This window comes from Sceloporus occidentalis, unplaced genomic scaffold (genome assembly GCF_023333645.1).
Source record: "Sceloporus occidentalis isolate IW3139 unplaced genomic scaffold, rSceOcc1.0.p SCAF_12, whole genome shotgun sequence".
Lineage (NCBI taxonomy): Eukaryota > Metazoa > Chordata > Lepidosauria > Squamata > Phrynosomatidae > Sceloporus > Sceloporus occidentalis.
In genome coordinates, this window is record NW_028316992.1 from 15,708,914 (window position 1) to 15,736,124 (window position 27,211).

The 27,211-nt window shown below is 39.8% G+C and overlaps 1 protein-coding gene across 2 annotated transcripts in view; it reads left to right on the forward strand.

Moving 5' to 3' along the window:
• The first annotated feature begins 466 nt into the window (after nucleotides 1–466).
• The window catches only part of UNC80 (unc-80 subunit of NALCN channel complex), a 166,757-nt gene continuing 140,012 nt past the window's right edge, over nucleotides 467–27,211 (forward strand). For both annotated transcript variants that reach the window (XM_089477635.1, XM_089477634.1), the window contains exons 1-7: nucleotides 467–754; nucleotides 4,998–5,046; nucleotides 16,388–16,544; nucleotides 20,080–20,384; nucleotides 24,282–24,405; nucleotides 24,718–24,791; nucleotides 26,126–26,265. In XM_089477635.1, the coding sequence (XP_089333761.1) occupies nucleotides 663–754; nucleotides 4,998–5,046; nucleotides 16,388–16,544; nucleotides 20,080–20,384; nucleotides 24,282–24,405; nucleotides 24,718–24,791; nucleotides 26,126–26,265 (941 nt within the window). In that variant the 5' untranslated portion in view covers nucleotides 467–662. The remainder of the gene's footprint in view (nucleotides 755–4,997; nucleotides 5,047–16,387; nucleotides 16,545–20,079; nucleotides 20,385–24,281; nucleotides 24,406–24,717; nucleotides 24,792–26,125; nucleotides 26,266–27,211) is intronic.

Sequence of the window (27,211 nt, forward strand, 5' to 3'; positions counted from 1 at the left end):
GCACCTTGGAGACTAACTGAAAGAAAGAAGTTGGCAACATGAGCTTTCGTAGGTCTCAGCCTAGGGCAGTGGCCCCCCAACTGGGCTCTTGAAGGGCTTTTGGGCGTCAGCTCCCAGAATCCCAGACTATTGGCCAACGTGGCTGAGGCTTCTGGGAGCTAAAGAAATCCAAAATCTCTTAAAGGGCACAGTTTGGGGACCACTGGTCTAGGGTATAGTACACAGAGGTCACTTCTTGGGTTTCATGGCTGAACTGGGAACCAAACCCTGGTCCTTAGAGTCCTAGTCCAACATCAGAGGGGCCTATAAAGCCAACAACCTTGGAGCCTCTCTTGTGGGCTGAGGCTGGGAGGTGGCCACCCAGAGGAGGCAGGCGCCTAGCTGCAGCCCCTCTCTCTCCTTCTTCCCAGGGAGTCGCTGTCCACAGGGGAAGGTGCTGAACAGGCGGCAGGCAGCATCGCCTCCTTTGGCAAGCTGGGCTCTTCTCCCTCCCTTGGATGCAGTTGATTCCTTTGATTTTTGGCCGCCGCTGCTGCTTTTTGCAGCCATTTTGCACCAGCCCAGCCGGAGGCGGAGAAAGAGACAGCTGGGCAAGGAAAGAGAGAGATTGAGAGAGATGCTGGGCTAGTGGCTCAGCCTTGGCCTCCCTCCCTCCCTCCATCATGGTGAAGAGGAAGAGCTCAGAAGGGCCTGAGCAGGAGAGTGGGAGGGGGGTCCCTCTCCCCATCCAGACCTTCCTCTGGAGGCAAACCAGGTAAGGGAGAAAAAGGAAGAGCAGGAGAGAGGGGGGGCTTTGCTTCTCAGCCTACCCAGGGATCAGGAGGGTTGGGGACCCAAGATGGTGGAGGGGAAAGTGGGCCCCCATCCCTGGCTTGCCCATCCTAGCCCTGGGAGGGCTTCCCAGGTTCAGAGTTGCAGAAGTAGCCCAGTTTGACACCCCTTGCACTGCCATGGCTCCATGCTCTGGGATTCTGGGAATGGCAGTTTGTTGTGGCACCTTTGGTAGTGCAAGAGGTGTCAAACTGGATTACTTCTGCAGCCTGGATACAGCTTTGGTTTCTCTCCCTGCCCCTCAACTGTGCCCAAAGCTTTGAGAAGCTATATAGCCTTCCTTTTCAGATTTTGTTGGGCACTGTTTTTCCAGGTTATTGCTAGGGAGCCTCAGGGCTTCAATGTGTGGTGAATGCCATGTTTGGAAATTTTCTTGTTGTTGTTGTTGTTCTGGATGTGTGCCTTCAAGTCATTTCTAACTTATGGCAACCCTAAGGCAAACCCTGGTTGTTGTTGTTTTTTTTCCAAGTTTCTCCAAAGGGGGGTTTGCCCTTGCTCTCCTCTGAGGCTGAGAGAGTGTGACTTACTCAGGAACAGTCAGTGGGTTTGTATGGCTGAGCCAAGATTTGTGCCCTGGTTTCCAGAGTCCTCATCCAATGCTCAGACCACTACACCACACTGGCTCTTGATTGATTGATTGATTGAATTTGTATACTGCCTTTCCCTCGTAAAGGGACCCTAGGCGGCTCATAGATAAAAACATTTTCAAAACTTGACCATAAAATTTTGAAAACAGTTAAAACCATCTAACTAAAAATAGTATAAAATTACATAATGTTTCTTACTGTAACCCACCTCAAATAATAATAATAATTATTATTATACACATGTTAAAAAAAATAACCAAAACACACACCTCATATAAAAGCCGCCCTGATATGATTATATGTTGTTGTTGTTGTTGTTGTTGTTGTATGCCTTCAAGTAGTTTCCAATTTTTGGCAACCCTAAGACAACCCTATGCTGGGTTTTCTTGGCAAGATTTCTTCAGAAGAGGTTTGCCTTTGCCTTTGCCTTCCCCTGAGGCTGAGAGAGTGTGACTTGCCCAAGCTCCCCGGGGGGGAGGGTTTCATGGCAGAGCGGGGAATCAAATCCTGGTCTCCAGAGTTGTAGATCAACACTCAAACTACTAGGCCATGCTGGCTCTTCATGATTATATATTAAAAGCCTGCGTTAAACCATTTAAACCTTAAACCTTTTAAATCTTAAACTGTTTTAATGGTACAAACCTGCCTGTCATGAAATCATCTGTTGGAGTTTGGGCTATTACTGCTTCCTCTCACAGAACAATCCTATCCGTGTTTATTTAGAAATCCCACAGTCTCTTCAGTGGAGCTTACTCTCTGACAAGTGCAAGTTGAACAACAGCCTCATTTCTGCACTTTGCAATATGAAAAGCAAATTGGGAGATCCACAAATGTAGACATTCTTATTTCATTATGCTGTAGGATGGCTGCCTAGTCTTTCCTTTAAAAAAATTGAATTATTTTGTTGTTATAACAGAAGGAAAATCTACTAGGTATAGACTCCTCTCCAAAAATTACAAACTTAAATTTTCTAATAAAAAATGGTTGATAATGATAAAACAATCTCAACAAATGATTCTGCTGTTCTAAGTGCAAATAGATAAGGAAATATTCTCTGATTTGTGATTGCCCAGTTAATTTCCCATTTTTTAAAATAAACACACACACATACACACACACTTTGGCCTAAACCCAGTTATAAGATCTAACTAGAGTAGACCCATTAAATCAATGGAACTTACATAAGTGTTAAGTTATTCCTATTGATTCAATAGGCCTCCTCTAACTAGGACTAGAATTTGGATTTACACCTCAACTTGTAAACTGATTCACCAGTTAGCTTAAATTGCATATCCCTGAATGTTTCCACCTTAAGGGTGCTTTGCGCTAGTGTTCTCGCCATTAACAGATGTTTTATGGGAAAATGGAAAGCAGCAATGGAAAAACCAAGGAGGGTTTCTAATAGAGGACCATGTAATTTGGAAGGCCTATAAAGTTCAGTGCATGGTGAAGGGCCATGTCATGATACAAAGCTCCATCTGGAACCACATTATTATCTCAGTAATATGTAGGAACAACAATCCTATATACAATACTACATTACTTTTCATATCCCACTTTTTGGTGGAAGGATATTCCTGCCAAAGAGCACTTTAAATAATTCTGGCAAGATGTGAACCAGGAATGTACTGGCTCCTCACTTCCATCCTTACATATACCTCCAGCACTATAACAAGTTGAAACCAGCAGAAAAGTGAAGAGCTGTTTACCTAATACTACTGTTGTTTGCTGCTTTGTTGATTAACCTTACCAGGAAATGGAAAACCATGATAAAACATGGAAGGTTTGTATCTACGCACAAGCCATGACAGGGTTTTAAATAGTAGGAGATCAAAGTTATACACAAGGTAGACACATAAATACAGTGTGCACAACCGAGCCAAAGTGAAGCTCTTCTAAGCCCTAATTTTCCCAACTAGAAATATCAGAGAACATGCAGAGCTCTTCCCTGTTAATCCATTAAACTGAAATGTCATTTACTGTGATTGGATGATGCCTAATATGGCTAGGCATATAGTGTGGTGTATTTCATAGAATCATAGAGTTGGAAGAGACCCCAAGGGACATCCAGTCCAACCCCCCTGCCATGCAGGAACTCTCAATCAAAGCATCCCCGACAGATGGCCATCCAGCCTCTGTTTAAAGACTTTAGATGTATACCCCACCATTCCATTCACATTAGTATTCAAGGGTGCTTACAAAGAATCATAAAGGTTAAATAAAAAAATAAACACTAAATAATCCATTATTTAAAAATAAAAACAAAACAAAGGCATTAGCTTATAGTATACCTAGTCAAACAGAAATACATAATTACAGTATAATCCATCAAATGTCTTGAAAAAGTAGAATTGTTCACTGATGCCTAAGGAAAATTGGGCAAGTACCTATTGAAGAGGAGCTGGGATAATGTAGTGGTTTGAGTGCTTGAAAAGAACTCTAGGAGACCAGTGTTTAAATGCCCACTCAGCTATGGAAATCCCGTGGGTGGATCTTGGGTATGTCACACCCTCTCTGCCTTAGAAGAGAGTAATGGCAAATCTTCTCTGAATAAATCTTGCCATGAAATCTTATCATAGGGTCACCACAACTTGGAGTTGATAAAAACACACAACAAACTGTTAACTATACTTCCAGAAGTGAATTTCATACAGATGAAAACCACAACCAAAGATGTCTTGTCCCACACATATTAAGGCTTCACAAGATAATCTTAACAAAATGGCATGCAAGTGTGGAAAATCTGATTATTTAGATATTGAGGCATTTACAAGAGTTACTATAAGAGAGGGTATGGACTGCATGATGGAGATTATATAAGAGGCACCTTTGATATCATTAGATTATATGATGAATGTGTTAGCAATTTCTCCCCATAAAAACTTTATTCACATATTCCACTATCATCTTCCACTGTGATATAGAAGATTAAAATGTCTTTCATCTCACATTAGATCTTGGTACTAGTCCACCCTCTTTACCTGTTCTTTGCTGAAGTCATGCCATAAAACCTTTCCTTATCAAGGCCCCATATTACCACAAGGCCTGTCAGTGAGCCTGACACACTTGTCTCCAGTGGCATATTGATACTGCTCCTTCACGTCCAGGCCAGATGGAGCCCCAAGATCACAGGTATACGTAAAGCAACCATTGCAGAAAATGACCTTCTTGATTTTCTAAGTGACAAGCCCAAACTTGTGGCCATTTTGATGCATACCATACCACCAAGATGGCACAGAGGAAGAAACATCACTCCCTTTGCCTCTATGTAGTGCATGAGCAGCTTGTGAATCCAGCAGGGTGTGAGCCCCTGGTCTGGCTCCATCCTCAAACCATGATTACCTTAATGTGATTTCCATTCTGTGCTTGGGAAGTTGTACTCTGAAGTTGCTACATGGAGATTATTGCCAGCATTGCAACATGAACTTTCACAAGGACTTTAACACACATGCCCCTCTGCTTAACCATAGTGCCACAAGTCATTCTGTGTCATAAGTAATTCTGCCAAACCACAGCATATTTATTTATGTGCTGTGCCTCTGTTCCAGTGCTTTAACAAGTCCCTTTGTCTTTCCGCAGTGCATTTTTGAGGCCCAAGCTAGGAAAACAATATGAAGCTTCATGTGTGGTAAGTGACTTTTCAGTGTTCTTGCTTCACCAATTGGCATGAATTGCTTGTTTTGTTGAATTTTATGTTTGTTTAATTTGTATTTGACCCAACAAGAGACCAAAGTGGTTTACTTCAAGGTTAAAACAAGTTACAACTAGAAACCAGATGCATTTAAAAGACAAAACAAAAGCCCAAGAATTAAAGTAGCATGGAGATTCGGTCCCTCCATTCTGCAGATGAAAACAAACGTGGATGGCACCCCATTTTATTCAGTGGCAACGATGTGCACATGGTCACACCAGCATGTCCCATGCGCATGGATTGCCACTGAATAAAATGGGGCATGCTGATGTGCAGGTGCTTGCATCCACAGATAGATAGCTTGCTGATAAGGTAGGATCACTATATTATGTAAATTCAAAGATATAGCTGTGTTAGTCTGTAGAATCACTGTGTAGAGAGATCTTGTAGCACCTTTGAGACTAATTGGAAGACAGAGGTTTGCAGCATGAGTTTTCCTAGACTTAAGTCTACTTCCTCAGATGCATTTGTATTGTGTAAAAACATCCTTAATTTAAAACAGAATAAAATCTTCTAAATGGCATAACAGTAAATATAAAAATACAGCACACATACCTCATTGCAAGCCTTTTGCATAATTTCCTTTTGTTTTTAACATGGAAACCCAGAATATATTTGCTAAATGCAATGATCAGATACTGAAAATGTCTTACCATACTAAAAACAGGTAAACATGTGGTTGGAGCAAAGCATTATTCCTATGTATAATTTTGCCATTGTGCCTATAGTGCAGTGTGAGCTCTTTTCTTATTGCACTGAATATTTTAGCAGATGCTAATTGGGAAAAATATCATATGACTTTTTTGTTGAAACCCCATTGAAATTAATGAGCAACATGTATTTTGTCAAGTGTAAAGAACGGATAGTTAGTCAGTGATGCTAAGTGGTTACACGAAAGCATAGTCCTTTGACATCAAATGGAATTAATCCCAGGTGATCATGGTTGAGCTGGGCATGACATTTATGAGGATTGCTGAACCATTTTCTTCCCCAAAGAGTTAGATACAGTCAGCCCTCCATATCCATGCTTTTTTTAATGCACAGATTCAAGCATCCATGTATTGAAAATATTCCAAAAAATAGAAATTACAAAAATCAAACCTTGATTTTTGCCATTTTATATAAGGGATGCCATTCTACTATGTCACTGTATTTAATGGGACATGATACCACAGATTTTGGTATCGGGGTGGGTGGCTCCTGGAACCAAACCCCAGCAGATACCAAGGGCCCATTGTATCCGCAACAGGGATGCAATAAAGGTTTGTGACATTGGGATGGCATCATGCAAATCTGAGCTTTCGGTTCCTTTGGCTGAATATCAGGACTGAACAGTAACTTACATGGAAAATACAGAGGTTCAAACCTTGGATGGAAGAGCAGGGAAGAGGGATATATGTTTGAACCTTTCACCTCCCCATGCTTTCTTCCTTACCAATGCTCTTGTCCCATGCTCCCAAACCAACCCAATTGGAGGAAAATTCAAGGAAGAGGATTTCATTTGCTATGAAGCATCACAGTGTGTGGGACAGGTTAAGCAAAATTTCCTCCTTTTCTTTTACTCTTCCCCACTTGTGCCCTCTTTGTGCCTCCAGTCACATTATGACATAAATATTTATTTCTTATTGGAAGAAGTATTTGCCATAAACATGTAATTCTGTCCTCTGTATGACTTCCTGTGGTGTAGGAAAGGCATTGTTTGCCCTTCAGACTCAAGACAACATTGTAAGTGTCAACTGGCCTTCATTTTGAGAAGATATTCATGGGAGCTGCCTTGCTGTTGCATTTCTTCTATACCTAACAAACTTGGGGCAAACCAGTCAAAGTACCAAATATAAAGTAAAAGAGTAACTGAAAATAAGTAAAGGAGTAATGACTAATTATATAATGAACTAAAACTAGACAGCCAAAAAGTAACTATCAAGAAAGTGATTAATAATTACATAATCATAACAGAAAGTAACTGACAATGTTTTACAAAACTGGCTTTACTAACAAATATTACTTATGACACTAGTACTTGACTGAATTGTTAAATAGATATCCATGAAAAAAATTGTCCCCAAAAAAGAATTGTCCCAAAACCTTACAGTCTTGTATCCTGGAATAAACACTCAGATATCGAGCTTTAATAGTGGGATAATAAGCAAACCAACTTCACAGACAGGCTGCTATTGTGGCGTTGCACATACTTGTAGTTGAAACATTATAGTTATAACCTTGAATAAATCGTCAAAACATATGACCTTTGATAGTTTCAATTGGAAGTTGTATGAACTTCCATAAAGAACAGCAACATAAATTAAAAAGTGGTGGTAGTAGTGATAGTATATGACTACCTCCGGAGCTCTGAAGTCATCTTAAAAATATCTTCCTCAGTAAAGATAAACAGGTACCTTATTCCAGTTACTTTCCATAATACATTCCAGACATCAAGACTCTAGTGCATATAAAAATAGCAATGTATAAGCACTTATAAGTCTATTTATAAGCACTTATTTAGCACCTTAGCAATTCAGTCAAGTATTTTTTTTTAAAAAATACTACTTGTCAGTAAAGCCAGTTTTTGTCATTGTCATTGTTACATTTTCGTTTGTGTAATTTTTGTTCATTATATAATTAGTAGTTACTCTTTGTTCTTTAGTTACTTTCAGTCACTCTTTCACTTTATATTTGATATCTTTATTGGATTCTTCTAGACAAGGAATACTCAGAGGTGATTTTGCCAATTCCTCTGAAATAGAGCCTACAGCAGTTGTTTTTTGTTAGTGGTCTCCTGTCCAAGAACTAATCAGGGCTGACCCTGCTTAGTTTCTTTAGGGCATTTAGGCCTGGAGCACACACAGATTTCAACCAAATGCTGAATTGCGGCACACTCCTTCTCAGTATCAGTCAGCCATTTCCTCCTCAGCATATCCCATTTCATTCTGTGCTTCTTCTCACCCCATATTTGATTTCTCTCCCCTCTCCCCATAACTAGTCAGTTAGCATTTGTTGCCCACTGAAATGTGCCCAATTTATAGGTTCCCCACCCCTCTTGGAGCTTTTCCCTGAATTATTTTTGTACCTTTATAAATTTTGAATTCTACCCACTCACCCCCAAGACTTTCTGATACTTGTTGCCATGTGTGAATAGTACCATTTTTGCTATTATGGCATGAGGTAATGGCTGGAGCATTAGAATACAACTCTGGGGACCAGGGTTTGAATCCCTGTTCAGCAATGGGTGACCTTAGAAAAGTTACACTCTCTCAGCCTCAGAGGGAGGCACTGGCAAACCCCCTTGAACAAATCTTGCCATGAAAAGCCCAAGATAGGTTTGCCATAGGGTCAGCATAAGTCAGAAATGACTCAAAGGCACACAGCAACACAAAAGATCAAAACCTTATTATAACCCACCAGTTCTGGAGAAGTGGTAGCCATCAAAATATACAAAACATTCCAAAATACATTCAAGTACAGCTAAAATATGCCAACCAAGAAGTGCTTCTGGCAGTACGTTTTGATGACACACCATTAGTTGTCATTTGTCAGTGTTACTGTAACAAAAGATCCCCATTTCATGATGCAGCTGGGGAAATTGGAGAACGGTATCCATAGTGTCACAGGCAATTTTTGCTTGTACATACATTAATATGAACTATGCATACCAAACCATTCCAAATAATTGTGACTGTCATGATCTATGATAATGACTCTTTTTAAGTGAGAGATGTTCTCAGTACCTTCGTCAGCAGCCATAGACTCTGACATCATCTCCAGCGTTATATAACAGCTGGATTTTCAAAAGATGCTTCTTCTCAGCCAGGGAATTCCAGAGGGAACTGCTGGAGTCTGTGATAGTCTGGTTTCACAGTCTGTCTTGACAGGGCGGTTGCTAATTGGGAAATTGAAAGTCTCACCCCAGCAGAGCCTTTTGTAAACCCCCTTCTAAGAAGAAAAGATCCTTGTTGCCTGGGCTTTTTTTTTTTTTTTAATCAGATGGTGAAGAACGTCACATTTTTCTATTCTACTTTATGTGCATTACCTCTAGCATATTACTTGTTATGCAGTAGCAAAATGAAAAGCATTTTAAGAGGTGGAATATGTATTTCTGTGCATCTTGGGTGTGGTTTGAACATGGATGTGTGCATGCACACACAAAAACATGCACACAGACACAGGTTGCAGAATTCCTGTTAATAAAGACTGTCCCAGAGGGCTGGAAAGTTGTCTTTGTCCTCACTGCCCCAATCCTGAGGAATGAATGGGAACCATTTACAAATCTGGTCAGGACAACAGCCAAAAGGCCACCATCTAGAAAATCTCAGCCCCCTTCTTTCCTAGAATCTTCTTTCCATCTTTTTTAGAATTCGTCTCTTGGTCCTTTCCTTGTGGAAACATAAGAACGAGTGCATTGGCTAAACCATCTCCAGCTGCTCATATTTTAAACATATCTCATCCAACTAGATATAGGATCTCTCTCTCTCTCTCTCTCTTTCTCTCTCTCCTGCCTGGCCTAGTGTTCTTTTTATCCCCTCTCCAAACCTTCCCTCTCTTTAGGAGAGTCTCTGTAAGAGAAAATGCCTTTTTCATCTCCTATTGAAAAATCAATTGTATGTTCAAGTGCCCCTGAATGTCAGTCAGACCCTGAAAGTCACAGTGGGAGTAAGAGAAGACTAGTGCCCTTGCTATGGCCTTTCAGTGGTTTTCTGGTTGGTTATTGTGGGCATCAGAATGCTATACTAGAGAGGTCATTGTGCAATGAGCTGGCCTCTTCCTGTTCTTACAGAGTATGGTTAAATAACGGTAACATTAGATGGCATCTTCTAAGGACGTCAATGGGGCTCGGTAGCCAGTCCACATTTTAGGCAAAAGTTTAAAGGAGTTGCCAAGACGCTGAGCCTATTTTTTGGGTAAGGTACAGCACCCTAAATAGCTCTTATAATTATTATCTGAAACCCAGAGTGGACTCACCAACCCATTGACAGCGAAGCTACTGTCCACCACTGGTTGCAGCCCATTAGTTTACCTGGAGTGTCACTGAGAACTGGTGCAAAGATTGAGAAAATGGCACCTCATATATGCAGTCCTTCATTATATTGACATCCTTATGAAAGTATCCATGGAGTATGCCAGGACTAAGGGCTTTATGTGGGAGTGTCTGCTGTTCTGTTACTTCTTGCAAATGTGTTGTTGAAATTATAGAGTGGAACAGAGTAAAAGACCTGGGGAGGAAAAATAAGTGCACAGGACAGGTTGGGAGAACCATCTAGTTAGGACATTTCTGTACGGTTACAACTCCTTCACTACCTCAGTCTCCAGAGCCTTGTGGATTGAGCATATCTTCTGTTCCTGAAAGCCGAGGACACTGCTGGCAGAGGGACATCCACTACTAATCAGCCTTGTCCATGGAGGTATCCATATCTCTGGGGTCCATGGGACTTTTCCTTTGGTCTGTGTAAATGTTGCTAGATCCCACATTAGGCATGGGAAACATGTCATCTTCCAATATTGTTGGACTGCCACTCCCATCATGCCTGACCATCAGATATGCTTGCTTGGGCTGATAGAGGTTATAGTTCCTCACCCCTACCCTCAACCCCCATCAATATACTGGAGCTCCAAGCTGTTTATCATCATGAGCTGATTATCTCCTAGCTAGGCCAGCGCTTTTTGGTCTGCTTCCCAGGCAGCTCTGTTTTGTTGACACCATGATTTCCTAAATGTCAGGGAGACACAGTACTTTTCATTTAAGATGGCAACAATCCCACCAAAATCAATAGTGCCCTGTGTATTTTTAGGACTTCAGCTGCAAAGTTGAAGCCATTAAAGTCTGTTACGGTGCACTATTTTTAGACCTGTCACTTTTGTATTTGCTGTGTTTGTTTCTATATTTTGCTACAGTGGATTACTGTGGGAGCTATTTTATTTCCCCCAATCAAAAGCCATTGTCCCAAACTGAATCAACCATAATAACAATCAGAGTAGCACTGCAGTCTTTGAATCTGTTTAAGCAGTATATTAATCCACAACCGCTTTAATTAATTGGTGGGGTCATTTGAATACATAAACCTTTGAATGAAACACATATCTGCTTATTTTAGAGTTTGCTTTGATTCGACTGTGTTTTAAAAAAAGAAAACTGGAATTGTATTTTGACAAAGCACAGTAGCTTTGGGTTATTCCGTAATTCAAAAGGGCACCTATTTTTTGTGCTTCAGGTGTATTCGTTATTTAATTAATTGTGTTTAAAACTCCGAAATATAAAAATGAATATCAAAGAGGTTGCAACATCAGTGTGCATGGAAAGTAATATAACTTAAATAGGAGACAGGACTCTGTCTCAAATTGCTTGTAAATGCTTCTGGTTTATTTCTACATTAATTTTATATCATTATTACCGTAAAATTAGTAGAAACACGTGTCTTCCTAATTGAATAATAGTACAGAGAGGTATCTGGCAGACATGATACAGAGGACTCTTCTAAGGTACTTTGTTTGCCATCTGCATGCTTGCCATCTGAATCGATGATTGATAATAAATTCAGCCTGAGCAAACCCAATTGATTCAATGGACCTACAAGAGTTGGGATTAGCAATAAGATTTGTCTTAACAATATGTAGAGATAAGAACATAGCAAAGCTAGAAAAAACATGCAGAGTTTCTTTTCTGTGTAATGTTTTTTGCTACTGAGTTGACGATTTAAATATACAGAGAATGCTCCTCTTCTACAGTTGGTCCTCCGTATCCACAGATTCCTTATCCACAGATTCAAGCATCCATGGTTTGAAAATATTTTTTAAAAAACATTAATTCTGAAAAGGAGAACTTGATTTCACCCTTTTATAAGGGATGGCATTTTATATAAGGGACGCCATTTTATTATCCATTGTATTTAATGGGGCTTGAAGATTCATGGATTTTGATATCCACAGGGAGTCCTGGAACCAAACCCCAGCATATACCAAGGGCCCACTATAGAAGCTCGAGAAGCTTAGTCTCATTCCTGCATGGTTTTTACAAGTATACTGAACATGTAAAAGAAGTCACACAGAGTAGTTTTGCCGCCAACATCATATGAGACTGCTTAGCCTCTCCTTCTGGTAGTCTTGCATCCATCTGTCTTTGTAGACATGTTTGTGTGTCTTAACTGGAATAGCTTTCCAACTTCCAGGTAAATGGAGCATGCTGAGTGTGTTTGAGGTCCAAAGTGCCCAACCCCACTCTGCAAATAATGGAATAATTCCCAAAGGTCCATTACAGGGTAGATTTTTATTTGATTCGGTAAGATGGATAGGACTTCTCCTGTCTTTAGTTCCTCATCTTAAAAACAACAACACACAAATATTATTAACAGAGACTCCATTCCAGTAGGGACCTATGTCTATATCTCCCTCCAGAGTTCTATTTTACTGAATGGCAGTTGCCAAGACCTGTCTCTAAATTATTCAAACTGAGTAAGTTGCAATGATAATGGCAGTTTAATTATGAATTGATGCTTTTACGCATGCATCTTTATTATAGACAATCCATACATGCAACTGGGCCTGCTGGCACACTGCAGAAATAAAACACTTTGACACCACTTTAACTTCCATAGCTCAATAATATGGAATTCTGGGATTTATAGTTTGGTGGGGCACCAGAGTTCTTTGACAGGGAAAGCTAAATCTTTCAGAAAACCACAAATCCCCAAATTCTATAGCATTGAGCCATGGCAGTTAAAGTGGGGTCAAACTGCCACATTTTTGTGGTGTGGCAGAACTGCATACTACAACATTTTCTACAGCTTTGCAACCAGTAGATAAGAGATGTGTATCTGAACTGACCCTAGTTGGGGTGGGAAGATTATCTCAATATATAGAAAAGTAGCACGGGGTGAAAGTTTATGTAGTGGCCTTCAGAGCTGCAAGTGCTCACTTTTCCATTTGTGTGTATGTATAACCTTGCCTTTGACAGCATTAATATATGTGAACATCAGCTGCAATTTAAAGGTTTAAAGTAGTATAGTTTGAGAAAAGCATGACTCTGCAGTTGACTAGAAGACTGTGTAGACTAGCCATAATTCATATATTTGCTTGGGATGGGAAACTCAGCTTTGGTTCTGCTAAATTTCGCATTTTCCCATGTGCAAGTTCAGTTCACCTCATTTTACATGAATTTGCAAAGGTGAGTACATTGACCCAAAACTGCATAAAGATGCATATGCATGTGTGTGTGTGTCTTTTTCATAATATGCACACATTTTTATATACTTTTCCAATTGTGCATACTTTTTACAAATATTTTCTCTAACTCATTTTTGTGGCAGATACATTTTATTGCACATTATCCTTACTATGTGTATTTTTGCCCATTTTTAATGGTGAGACAGAGCACAAAAACTGTAAAAAAAACAAATGTTTTGGTATGCAAGAGTGCTGTGGTTAGTTTATCGGTTCAGGAGGTCCAAATTTGCTAACTCTGGACACAAATATAGATGCAACCAGTTTCTCCTACATTACTAATAGACATCACTAAACTAGAAGGCTTCCTTAGATATCACATCCAGCCACAACCCCCAGGAGCACATCAGCACAAGTAATATTTACATTTCTTAATCATGACCACACAAGAATAAACACATGAAATCCCACTGTTTTTAACTGTGCTGATTTCTCTGAAGGATGGGGATCAGTTCGTTTCTGTCATTGTCACTTGTGGAGGATCAAACAGGTCATATAGTTATATCTTGTTGCTCTTGTTGTTGTGTGCCTTCAAGTAATTTCTAATTTATGGGAAACCTATCATGGGATTTTCTTTGCAAGGTTTGTCCAGAGGAGGTTTGCCATTGCCTTCCCCTGAGGCTGAAAGCATGTGGTTATCGCAAGGTTATCCAGTGCGTTTCATACTCGAGCAAGGAATCATATCCTAGTCTCCAGAGTTGTAGGGGAACACTCATACCATCAAATCACGCTGCATATCAGAGGGTGGGAGTGAACAGAAAAAGAATGTTGCATGGTGAGAATGGGAAAGCATAGCTGTTTAACACTGCATAGGTCATATTTGCTTAATCTCTTAGTTAACACATTCAGATTGGCTAAGCAACTTGTGAATGAAAAACTTAAGAGTTATTTATACAACTGAATGATATTGCAAATACTGTTTCTTAATTCTTTGAGGGGAAGGCTTTCTCTCTGTCCTGCCACCATCCTAGGCTTGTTTGGTGAGGACACGGGAGAGAGACTTCTTGGCGGCTGCTCCCACCCTTTGGAACTCCCTTCCACCAAAAGCAAGGCTGACCCCTTCCTTGCTTTCCTCTTGCCACCAGGGGAAAACGTTTCTCTTCAAGCAGGCTTTTAATATGTAATGGCATCCAATGAGGCTTCTTTATTGGGGTGTTTGCTTTTGTTAATTTATTTAACTTAGTATGCTTGTAATGATTTTATATTTTTAACTAGTATTAATGAGAGGTTGTTAATTCTGTTTTTAAAATTGTACAGTTTTCTTAATTATCTTTTGTGAGCTGCCTTGGGTCTAGTCTAGGAAAAAGATGGCATATTAGATAGATGATAGATAGATAGATAGATAGATAGATAGATAGATAGATAGATAGATACCTCAGTCACCATGTACTAAAGTTACTGGGCCTATAGGAATTGACTTGTTAGCAATTAATAACATTTCTGCTAAGGTCATCTGACCACTAGTTGCATGCCATTGTGGCTCCGTAAGTCATTTCTCATAAGTCTTGGTTTCCAGAACTTTGACAATCTTGGGAACACGTCTCTGAACATGTCCGAGCTTGTTGATATCCTTTTTGAACTGTGATGCCTAGAAATGGACACAATATTTCAGGGGAGGTCTAACCAAAACAGAATAGAGTGGGACTACTACTTCCCTTGAGCTGGTTTTGATGCAGTCCAGAATATTTTAGCCACTGCATCACAATGTTGACTCGTGTTTAGCCTGTGGTCTACTAAGACCCTTAGATCCCTTTCAAGTCAGTTGTTACCCACCCTATATTTGTGCATTTCATTCTTCCCACTTAGGTGTAGTACTTAGGCGTAGATGTAGAAGTTTTGAGAACCTCTACCCAGTATCCAGTAAATGATGTGCCATATAACCATTATAAATATTGGCCAGAATCCTATGGCATTTATAAATGCATAACTTAAAGTGAAACATTTGTGACTGTGACATATTCATGATCTCTATATAGCCCTTAACTCAGGTGCTATGTAGGGACCATGAAGGGGATGGACCCAGGCATGCTATGTAGGGACGCAATTTCTTTGCGATAACACCTGGCTTCCTTCCGAATTAGGACTGAATTCAGGAAAGGTAAGCCGGGGTTTTCCTTGTACCCCGTTGTCTTCCTTGTGCCCCATTTGGAAGTTGAATGGACCTCCTTCATTCATTCCAGTTGCTGGCTCTTAAGATGCGCTGGGGGACATTTATGTAGTTTTACAGCAAGTCTACACAGTCTTATTTAATACAAAGTATTTATAGATCTGTAACTCTGGGCTACAAATCCATAACTGCAATACTGAATGCTGTCCATATAAAATAGTGAACAGCGGGAGAAAAAAAAAGAAAGCAAATAAAAGGGAAAATTAACATGAACAAAGCCAGATGCTCTGTGTCTTCATACTGACAGCAGCAGCACTGTGAAAACCATATCTGTTTGTTGGAAGCCTTATCCTTCATGACAATATGCATCAAACACAACTGTCATTGTGTTGGGGTGGGGCTTTCTTCAGCAAGTACACACAAGGTGGATAAGACACATGCACTTTAAAAAACTTTTTTAAAAATGTAACATATGTCTTAAAGGCATGACCAAACAAGGTTGCTAGACATATTTATACAAGTTCTTAAAGAGATGTATGAGGTTTCCACACTTTCCTGGTGTTGGGTTCAACAACTAACTATGTTAGAAGTGTAACATGCAGCTGGCCTATAGTTTCCTTTTTACCCATCAAATCTGATCCAATGAGACTCAAGGTGGGTTAAACCTTTCTCCCATTTCCTTTCCCCCCATTAAATTTGCTCCTCCTCCGAGGAGGGGAGCACCTTAGAGAAGAAAACACCAGTGTTCAGTTTGTCAGCTGGGCTTCTCAGGTAAGCAAGAGTTGTTGTTACTGGAAATTTTGTTACATGGAATTATTTCTTAATTAAATGATTGCATTTATTAATTGTATTTAATGGAAAATCGAAATATATACACAAAAAAGAAATGCCAATTTTCTATGTCTTCTCTGGACCATGTACTGAGATTCTTAAATCTGTACTTGTTTCCCCTATGCCTTTTAGTCTTTTGAAAGAGTTTTGGTTGAAAACAAACTACATGGCCTTTCACCAGCCCTTTCGGAAGCCATCCAGAGCATCTCTCGCTGGGAACTGGTCCAGGCTGCCTTACCACATGTACTTCACTGCACAGCCACTTTGCTTTCAAATCGGAATAAGTTAGGTCAGTGTGCATGGGGGATTTTACTATTAAGAACAACAGTTGCTAAGACCTTTTGCTATCAGTATTGTCAGACGCTATGCTATCAGTGTTATCCAAAGCTTGGAAAGTTATGTTTTTAGACTGTAATTCTCAAGTCCTTCCAACCAGTATTTTCCCAAGCTGTCAGTTTTTCCAAGTGCTCGTATAATAATAATAATAATAATAATAATAATAATAATAAATTTTATTTCTACCCCGCCCTTCCATAGATATGATCAGGGCGGCTTACAAATTTTTAAAACATTTCAATACAGGATAAAAATTCAATATAACAGTTAAAAACATTACTACAAAAAACAGGAACAGGAAAACAATAAAATACACATGTCAAGGGCAAGGAAAAGGAGAAAAATTGTTTACATCGGTCCGGGGTCGAAGGGGAAAAAAGAGGGCAGGAAAATAAACAGACAATCTAAGGTGGGAAAGCCAGCCGGAATAGATACGTTTTCAGTTGTTTCTTGAAGACAGCTAATGAGGCGGTGGAGCAAAGCTCTGCAGGGAGCTTATTCCAGAGTGAAGGGGCAGCAATAGCAAAAGCCCTCTGTGAGGTCCGTACAAAGTTAGACCTAGGGACCTCCAACAATTTAGTCCCGGAAGTTCTGAGTGTGCGAGGCGGATTATATGGGGAGAGGCGGTCCTCCAAGTGGTGACCAATATAGTTTAAAATTGTGGTTCTCTAGGGTCTCATTCACAGTCTATAATTATACTAGGATGATTCCACTTTAACTGCTGGGGTTCACTTCTACAGGATTTGGAGTTTAGGGAGGAGCATTCAGAATTCTCAGTCACAGAGCTCTTGTGCCTCTCCAAACTACAGTACAAACCCCAGGATTCCATAGGGTATTGCCATGGCAGTTAAAATCACTGTAATTGTGTAGTCTGAATGGGCCTTGGGTGAAAGGTGTGACTAATTGCTAGAGAAGTTGAAGGCTTTCATGGCCAGCATCCATAGTTTTTTGTGGGTTTTCCAGGCTATGTGGCCATGTTCTAGATGAGTTTTCCCTGATGTTTCACCAGCATCTGTGGCTGGCACCTTCAGAGAATGTTGGCATGGAAGAGGGTTGGGTGTATGTATGTGTGTACACACACACTCACACACACACACACACACACACACACACTGTGTGACCCTGGGTAGGGAGGGGTGATAATCTATGTATTGTTCTGTTGTTGATGACTAGGCCACAGGGTGTAAGGAGTTCCTGAACAGAACAATACACAGATTATCACCCCTCCCTACACACACACACACACCTCTCTTCCATGCCAGCATTCTCTGAAGATGCTAGCCACAGATGCTGGCAAAATGTCAGGAATAAACTCTTCTAAAACATGGCCACATAGCCCAAAAAACTCGCAAAAAACTATAGTTGCTAATAATAATAATAATAATAATAATAATAATAGGATTTATTTATATACGGCCCAATCACTGGGAATCCGAGCTAGAGAATTTGTGAGATCCTCCCTATTCCCATTCTGCTCATCTTGTTCTTTCTGGACCAGAAGACAGAGTGTACACTTTTTCCCTGTCACTGATGCACTTTTCAGCTTTGTGGGCTCTATTCAGGAGCTACATAGAACTAAGATCAGTGTCCCCTTTAGAAGCTGCTTCAAGATGGGAGACTCATGGTGGGTTGCTGTAAAAAGGAATGATATCTTCTTTTTTGCCTGGTATCTCTCAACTTAATTACGCCAAGTAGTTTTGTTTTTTCATCAAGGAATTACAAATTGCAAATTAACACAATCTGCACCCCAAAAGATAACTTTAGCAACATTCCATGCAATGTCTTTATGATGGATTGATTGCCATTATTGTATCATAACCTTTTCTGATGAACTTCACCACATACTGATGTCTATTTCTGATTCAGATGGCTGATGGGATGGAATTTGGATAGCTGTTTCGAACAGCAAACAGTCATATGACAACTGTTTTTATTACACTTAAAAGATAGTTATAGTTCCCATTAGCTCCACCAAAAGAAACTTAGTGGGAACATACTTTTGAAAAATTGGCTTTAATCTAACTCTGAGATTTTTTCAAATTTAGTTTTCAAATGTATAAAGTAGCACAAGACTACTACGATTGCTATTTCATTTTTCTTTACCATCAAGCACATAGATAGAGAAGTTAATAGAAAATGGTTAGGGTTACTTAACCATTCGCTCAAAAGACATATTCACTTTTATATACATTAGATGGGAGAGTTCAACTGTGACATTTTTGTTAAATTGCTATTTAAATGTAAGTTGAATTCCTGTGCTAAAATCCTTACCAAACTGAAGCTTAAAATGCCATGCATAATTCCGTTCCCACCTCCGCTCTATCCCTGTTTGGATCTTGGGAATAAGGAAACAATTTCATGGATTTCTAATTCACTCCACCAAAACCACTTCTATTGCCTTCTCTTTCTCTCTGAATTATGATCTCATCTCCTTACTTTCCCCTTCTTTTTTTCAATACACTGGGATCATAGATCTTGTCTGAACCTTGTAATTTCCCATCCCTAGCAAGAACACTGACATTAGTAGGGTATGAGTCATAGTATTCATGCTATCACCCGCAAATCCCAAATCCTGTAGCTTGCATCCATTGCTCCATGTCCTGTTCTCTGGAGCAGCAGAAAACAAGCTTGCTCCCTCCTCAATATGACATCCCTTCAAATATTTAAACAGGGCTGTCATATCACCTCTTAATCTTCTTTTCTCCAGGCTAAACATGCCCAGCTCCCTAAGTCGTTCCTCATAGGGCATGGTTTCCAGACCCTATAAGGAACGACTTAGGGAGCTGGGATGTTTAATTAATAATTTAATTCTGGAATTCAGTTAATGCTGCAATTGCAACTTCAGTCAATCAATTTAGTTAAAAATGAATTTAATTAGATTGCTCCCTTATATAGAACATGCCCAATTTATCTGATAAAGTAATGGATTTTAACTACTTTGTATCTCTTCTTGATCAAGCAGCGGTAAGTGCTGCATTAAACATATAATAATTAACCTGTCAAACAAAAAATCCTTTCAAACTATGTGTTTTCACTTGCACTTTCAAGCATCTGTAGTGCATTCCAGAAGTTAGATCACTGGTAAAGTACTTGATATCTGTAATATCCATACTTGTTCCCTTAATCCATAATAAAAGTAAAATGTTGTTACGACATAAAGGCCAAGACTTTTTATAGGTCCAGCATGTATATTTTTCAAAACTCTTCAAAACATAAGACATAAACTAGAGAAAGGAATTTTGGAATTTTCAAACAAATTCTGTGTTATCAATTAAGCAGACTTGGAAAACAGGACTGTTCATGAAATTATCAGGCCAAATGTGGACCATTAAACCTATAGTGTGGCCTGCCACTGGTTGATACTTTGAAATTGGGAAGGAAATACTATAGATCCATTAAGCACTTCACTGGTGACTTGACATGCCTTTAGCTTAAGCTAAACTGTATGCTCAAAGACCCATAAGATTTTGCTGTATTTTTCCACCTAGGTCATCAGGACAAACTTGGAGTTGCAGAAACAAAACTCCTTCACACACTCCACTGGATGCTGTTGGAAGCTCCTCAAGACTGCAGTAATGACCGCTTTGGAGGAGGAGGAGACAGAGGATCCAGCTGGAGGGGAAGCAGCACTGCTTTCATACACCAGATTGAAAACCAGGCGTCTCCAGGGCATTCAAGACGAGACAGCATTAATGACGAAGAAGAGAATAACAGAAGGAAGTTTTTTCAGAATTCCATGGCCACTGTGGAGCTCTTTGTGTTCTTGTTTGCTCCTCTGGTTCATAGGATTAAAGTAAGTGCTTAAAGTGAAGTGTGCAAGAAAAGAGGCTAAGCACAAAATGGTAGGGTTTGATACCAGTTTTCCTTTGACAGTTCTTCTGAATTCCTATATTAGTTCTGAGGTATAGCAGATAGCATGCAGGATATGTAGATTATTTGCCATTCTCATTGTATTTATCTGGTATATGTGTATGTGTGTTGGCAGACTGGAGTCTAGTTTGAGATTGAAAATAGATTAAAAGTTGGACAAACTTTGATGCTACGGTTTCATCCTCTGCTTTTGAAAGTGTTTGAGTGTCTTTAACAGTTGCCTCACAGGCAGAATCTAAACAGTAAAGCTGTTACCAGGACTACTTCTTTTTTTCTGCCTGTTGTGCAACTGTTAAATGCACAAAACAATTTTAGAAAGAAAGTTTGTAACCCTGTTTGGTGTGTTGTCTTAGGGTTGCCCCACAAGGATGATCCTAGGCCCTGAGATTTCAGAAACAAAGCCAAAGATCTAGTGAGGACCCCGTGTGGTTCAATGAGTTGGGTGGAATGGTAATATCATCAAACAGAGTATGCCACTGAAATAATAATTTAAAAACCCCAAAACCTATTATATGTGGAACACACACACACATGCTTTTCAAGACAGCACTCTGATCCTGAATATTCTTCCCTTTGCCTTGAGGATCAGAAAAGAAAGGCCAGGCACTGAAATTTAGGACTAAGCCTGGAGATCTTTATGTGGTCTTATTTCTGCACGTGTTGCAACTTGACATACTTTAAATTCATTCCAAATTTACTCTCTCTTTTCCTCCCTCTATCTAGTGGCCACTGAGATTCATAATCCACCCCCAGGTCTAGCTTCTCCCTTCACGCATGACCCTGGCCCTGCTCCAATTCCCTTCAAGTTCACACAGAAAAAGACTTGCAAATTCAATCCAGATCTACAACCGAGCATGATGAAGGATTATAATCAGGGGGCCTTGCTTCTATTTGCAATCTTCCCCACCTTCTCTCAGGGGTCATTCACATGTTTTTGTTTTTTTAGCACAGCTACATGAATAATCTCACTCACACATTCCAGGTTTGTTGTTCACACTATGGAACCGCACCTGCGTGCATCTCTGTAAGTTTGGTTGCTCACACATGTCAGCACTCGAATAAAGATGGAGTGGATGATGCAAATGTATTTGAAGCACGTAGAAGGCATGCAGAGTTTTATTCTGGTTTATCCTGGGTTTGTTTGCACCGGTTATTCACCCAGCCAAGAATCCGAATCTTTTAGAAAAACTCAGGGGGAAATCCGACCTTGATTATATTAAGTAGTGTTTTTGGCAGCCCTCCCAAAAAAACTTAATTGGATGCATTCAAAATGCATGTGAACAACAAAGATCCAACTCAGATTCTACCTGGATTATTTTCACCATTTAAATAGCCCCCCCAGGCATATTTTCTGTTTTATTTCCCCATGAAGCCCTAGTCACAGTTTGTTATGACATCCAACCTGGGAAACAATGGGTAGTGCCTGCCCTCCAAATTGGAATTAGGAACCCACTTCTGACACATTTTCTGTTTCTAGTTTGAAGAGCAAGTACTAACTATAGTTAGTTTCCAACATAATAGCAAGCAGCTGTCAGTAGCAAAAGAGAATTCAAAGGGATGTTGTGTATAGAAGAAGGAAATGGAAGAGAGAGTCTACAGACATATGATCTGGAGGTTTCTCTGAATTAAGCAGCAGTCTTCACATGGATATTCAGGCACACTAGGCCGGGAACTTTCCAAACATCCACACATGGACATTATATGAAATAAACACATGCAAAAACAATTAATTTTTCACAGTATAGGTATGGAATGCTTTTGACAGGCGTGAGTGGTGATGGTGGTAGTAGTGCTAGAACAGGTACACTTTTTGAGATGCTTTCCTTGTTGTCAGGCATGGACATTTGAGGTCAGTGGTATCATTTGAATGAAGAGATTTGGTGAGGGAAATGTTTTGGTTTATGCAACAACTCTTGGTTAACAAATCTCTTCATTTAAAATAAAACTATTACTTTTCACCGTATATATCTTCATATGAATGATACTTTAGCTCTCAAATGTCCATTAACTACACCTTTCTATACTGTGCTGGTAAGACTGATTTAGGCCTGCTAAAACCACATAATATATTAAGTCCTCTGTTCTATCACTGCCCCAGGCAGCCCTCAAAGCAGCTGGAGTGAGTGGGAGGAATTATTTAAAGTACATCTTTTATCTTCTCTGACCTGGGAGACCTAAACAGTGTCAGAATACCTAAGGATATGGCTGAGAAGGTGGCTGTCATTGCTAACATTTAAAATGAAACACTGTACTTTACAGTAGCATCTGTAGTCCTTGGTTAGTGTAATCTGAAATTGATTGGCTTGAATCCTCTATAGCAGTTAGGACAATGCAAACTAGAATTCTGCACTTATGACTTTTACATATTAAAGATCTCTACATAGCCCCTAGTCTAGGGCCTGTGTAGGAACCACTGAAGTCCCCCAGTCAACACTCATTGGAAAGCAGCCACTGTGTCAATTAGAAAGTAGCTGGTTGATAGTATGTGTCTGCCCTCCTCCCCGCCACCATGCAAGCAGTTTCTGGCATGAGGAGAAATTTCAAGGAGCTCCTGTTTCTGCCTGTCACACTGTATAGATTGCTCATAGGAAGGGATGGAAATGGCAGCCAGCTGCTTTCCAAGCAACAAACAGATCTCCATCAATCGCAGTGGCTGCTGCCCAGTAAATGGGGATTGAGGGAGTCAGGCTGGGATTCACTGCATAGCATATTAACCACAGTGCTAACATATCCACAAATCCCATGTAGGACTCCAGCCAATATCTTTAATTTTACAAGCAAATTATTTTTAATAAGATTAGATTACGCCATTAGACTGCTTTTCTTCTGAGATGTAACCATAACTATGGCAGCTCTTGATTACTGTGAATGAGTGCCTGCACCCTTTAATGACAGAACTTTAATGGTCCTTACATTGGCAAGCGGAGTCTTTTTTTCCCCATAGCTAGAAAACATCAAGCCATCAGAAAGTGATACATTAGACAATGTCACCTTTTTGGATGCTGACATCTTTCAGCACAGGGGAGGAGCAGAGAAACATTTGGAACCAGTTTGAAATCAGGGTACTGCCTTTGAGGGAGGAAGATTGAACAAGTTGGGAATGGATGTAGCTCAGCAGAAGAGATCGTGATGTTTTGCATGCAAAATGTCTTAGCTTCAGTCCGCACTGTTTATCAAATAAATTTTATGGATATCATAAATGTTTGGTTTTGAAGGAATTAAATCCCTAGAATTCTCATTAGTCAGAGAAATGGGGAATGGATAACAATAATATTTTCTTTATTATTATTAGCCATTCTTCTGTGTCAGAAGAGGAGAATCTCTCCCAAGGAGGTTTCATGGTCAGGGTGATCAGATATCATAACCACAAAGGAGGACAAGGCACTGAAAAATGTAGGACATTACAAAATTAAAGCTAAAGACACTAACATAAATGTAAATGTTATGCTCAAAATGGAGGACATTTTGGAATTTCTCCTGGACAGAAGGTTGAAATGTAGGATACATCCTGGAAAAGGAGGATGTCTGGTCAGTCAGTCCATGGTCTCCAAAGCCCCACTGTCACTGCCTTTGCGAGGGTTGCAACTAAACCCAGAGGGAATCGATACTCTGAAGTGGCAGGTAGCATTGTTTTCCCAACTGATCAAAAATTCAGAGTGCTTTGTTTCTGTGAGAGCTGGCTCTGCCACACCACTACGAAACAGACATGATGAATCAGCATTTGGAATGAGGATTTCTGGGCTGGAAAAAAAAGAGAAAGCAATACTTTTCTCTGTTAGCTTACTTTGGCAAATCCAGATGTCGCCTTGTGTCTTTTTAGGAATCTGATCTGACTTTCCGTCTAGCCAGTGGCCTTGTTATTTGGCAACCAATGTGGGAGCATAGGCAACCTGAAGTGACTGCCTTTACTGCACTGGTTAAGCCCATCAGAAATATAATTACAGGTGCGTGATTGTGTTATATATGTACAAGTATTAACAAATGGAAATATTTTCCTTCCACATAGGAATTGCAATTTGAGTGCCTTGTCTTGGATCAATGTCCATCTAGGTTTTCAGAGCTTTGTTCTATGTACTATGAAGGCTAACCTGATGGGTTTTCATTCAGGTTCAAGTCTTCATTTCAGAACTGTTACTTTCTCAAGCTCAATTAAATAGAGGCTTTATGGTTGTTTATTTCCTTTAAAAATGTGTATACAACTATCTAGTCCGAAAGCAATTGCAAAAGTGTATTTAAAAAACTCTTCCATTTGCCAGCAAAGAGAAGTTCTCCAATCAAAAACCAGACTCAGACTTGTGAATCTCTTAATCTGGATGCTGGCCGCTCAGAGGTAATAAACTGAGGCTGTGCAGTTGCACTGTGAGTAGCAGTGGTGGTGGTGAGTTGAGTGATCTGGGTTGTGGATTTTATTTAGCACCCTTTTACATTCTACAATTATAGCACAAATATTTTAATTTAATTTGGCTGCATCCTATGGGATTCTGGGACCAGAATCCAAAGTTCCCTTCCTCAACTGCCAATTCCAGGATTCCATAGGAGGCAGCCATGGCAATTGAAATGGGATCATAGCACTATAACTGTGTAGTTTGAAAAGACCACTAGTTGCTTTGGGAAGGGTGGCTCCTGGTATTATTAACCAAAAGGGATTTCTGTCTTTCCTTCCTTAACTGATCCTGCTGTGGTAAAGGGGGGTGGGGTGGAAGAAGTGGTGAGACAACAGAAATGTGATACAAATGGAAGATGACCTGGACCTCTCATAAAAGTCAGTGAACAAAATAGAGAAATTGCCCAATAAATGCCTCACTCTGAAGCACCCTAATAAGACAACTGGATCCTTTTGCTTCAGAAACATTGGCACGTTTATTTTTATTCACAGCAACCATAGTCCCTTTGAGAACTTGGACCAATTGACTTTGCAGAACGTTCTACCTGTATAATATAATTATACGTAGGATTTGAAACAATAAAAGATAAAGGCACCCATATCAGTTTATTCCCCCCACGAGCAAAGACTAGCTGTCATAAGACTGCATTAAAAAAAAAGTGGGGTGGATAGAAAGCAGGTGAGGAATCTGCCAGTTGATCTCTGGGAGATTTGCAGAAGGTCAATTCATGTCTTCAGCTCACTTTTTATTATTATTATTAAAATAAATTTTTAGGTCTAAATGAGTTCCAAAAAGGGTGTGTGATGAGAACAGGATGGGATTAAGAATGGATCTTACCACACAGTGGAATGTCACGGCTGTCCCCAGATATTCCCATCACGTTCTACATCCATCCCAGAGGGGACGATTTTTGAGAACTGTTCAAAAGCATTCTGTTCAAAAGCTGCGGCATTACTCTGTGCAGTAAGACCCGTTCTTAACCCCATCCTGTTCTCATCAGGCCCCATTTTTGGAACACAACAGGCCCGTTCTAGGGCCCGTGCAATAAAGTTCTATGTGTGTTTACCTGGATCTAACACTGGCTTATTTCAGCTTTGCAGCTGACTATATGTTAAGAAGATTCCAACATTTTTCTTATTGCAGGAGTGTGGGTCATGTGAAGGCTCACTTCTTCCAGCTAACAGGAGCAATAGTATTGATTGCTTCTTGGACAGAAAGATGGACTATACATTTTAACTGCTTTTGTTTCTGCATGTGGGCAATTTATGTATTTCTTCAGGGACTGCAGGTAGTCTGTGAAACAGCCCAGCCAGACGCCATGCCTCCAAGACCTACTTTTTCAGGCTGTCACCGTGGAAATTCCATTGAAGGAAGTGTATCATCCCAAGCATCCCAGGAGAAAGGACCACCATATCCTAGGTACCAATCCATCTTCCATAAGGCAGGTGTTCTTCAGAGCTCTTTCACCTTCCACTCACTTTCTCTCACACATATGGAGTTGACAGGATGGTTTTTATGATTAAAAAGACAGGTTCTTCATGCCCTAAATGTAAAGAAAGGGAGGATCCCACATGCACAGCTGAAATATATGTGTATATATACATACACACACACATTTACACACACAGAAAGAGTATAGTATAGTATATGTACAATTTGTCTTAAGCAAGCTGATGCAATCTTCTTTTAAAAAAATTCTTTATTGACATAAAATGTCAATATTGATATAAAATACAATCACATTCACATTATTCTTTCCACTATTCTTTTTACCATTCCTTTCCCTCCCTATCCCCCCCTTTCTTCTTCAAATCACATAGTTGGATTTCTTTCTTATAGCTTTCATCTCATATTCCTCTTTCTCTTTTTCATATCTTTTCCCACTTCTCCATTCTAGCTACATATTCATTTCTTATTTCTGGTCTATGTACATTGTAGGAATGTATGGTCCTCTCCATTGCTTTGCAAAAACATTCTCGCCATTGTCATAAAATACAAAATCACTTTTGAATGTCTTCTCTCCTCTTTATCTTCTATCATATTTAATAAACATATTCAGGATCCAGCCTAATTTTTATCTGATATATGTCTTGAATTAGTTTATGAATTTTTTGCTAATATATTTTTGTTTCTGGATCAGTCCACCACATGTGGAGAAATTAACCTCTTTATCCTTGGCATTTCCAGCAGTTTCCTTCACCATTATTGTAAATATTTACTTGTTTAGATGGCATCATATACCATCTATGCATCATTTTTGTAAAGTTGTCTTTTATATCCACACACAGTGAACTACAAATCACACCCCCATACTTTCTCCCATTTTCCCAATTGGATACTATGTCCTATATTTTGTGCCCACTGA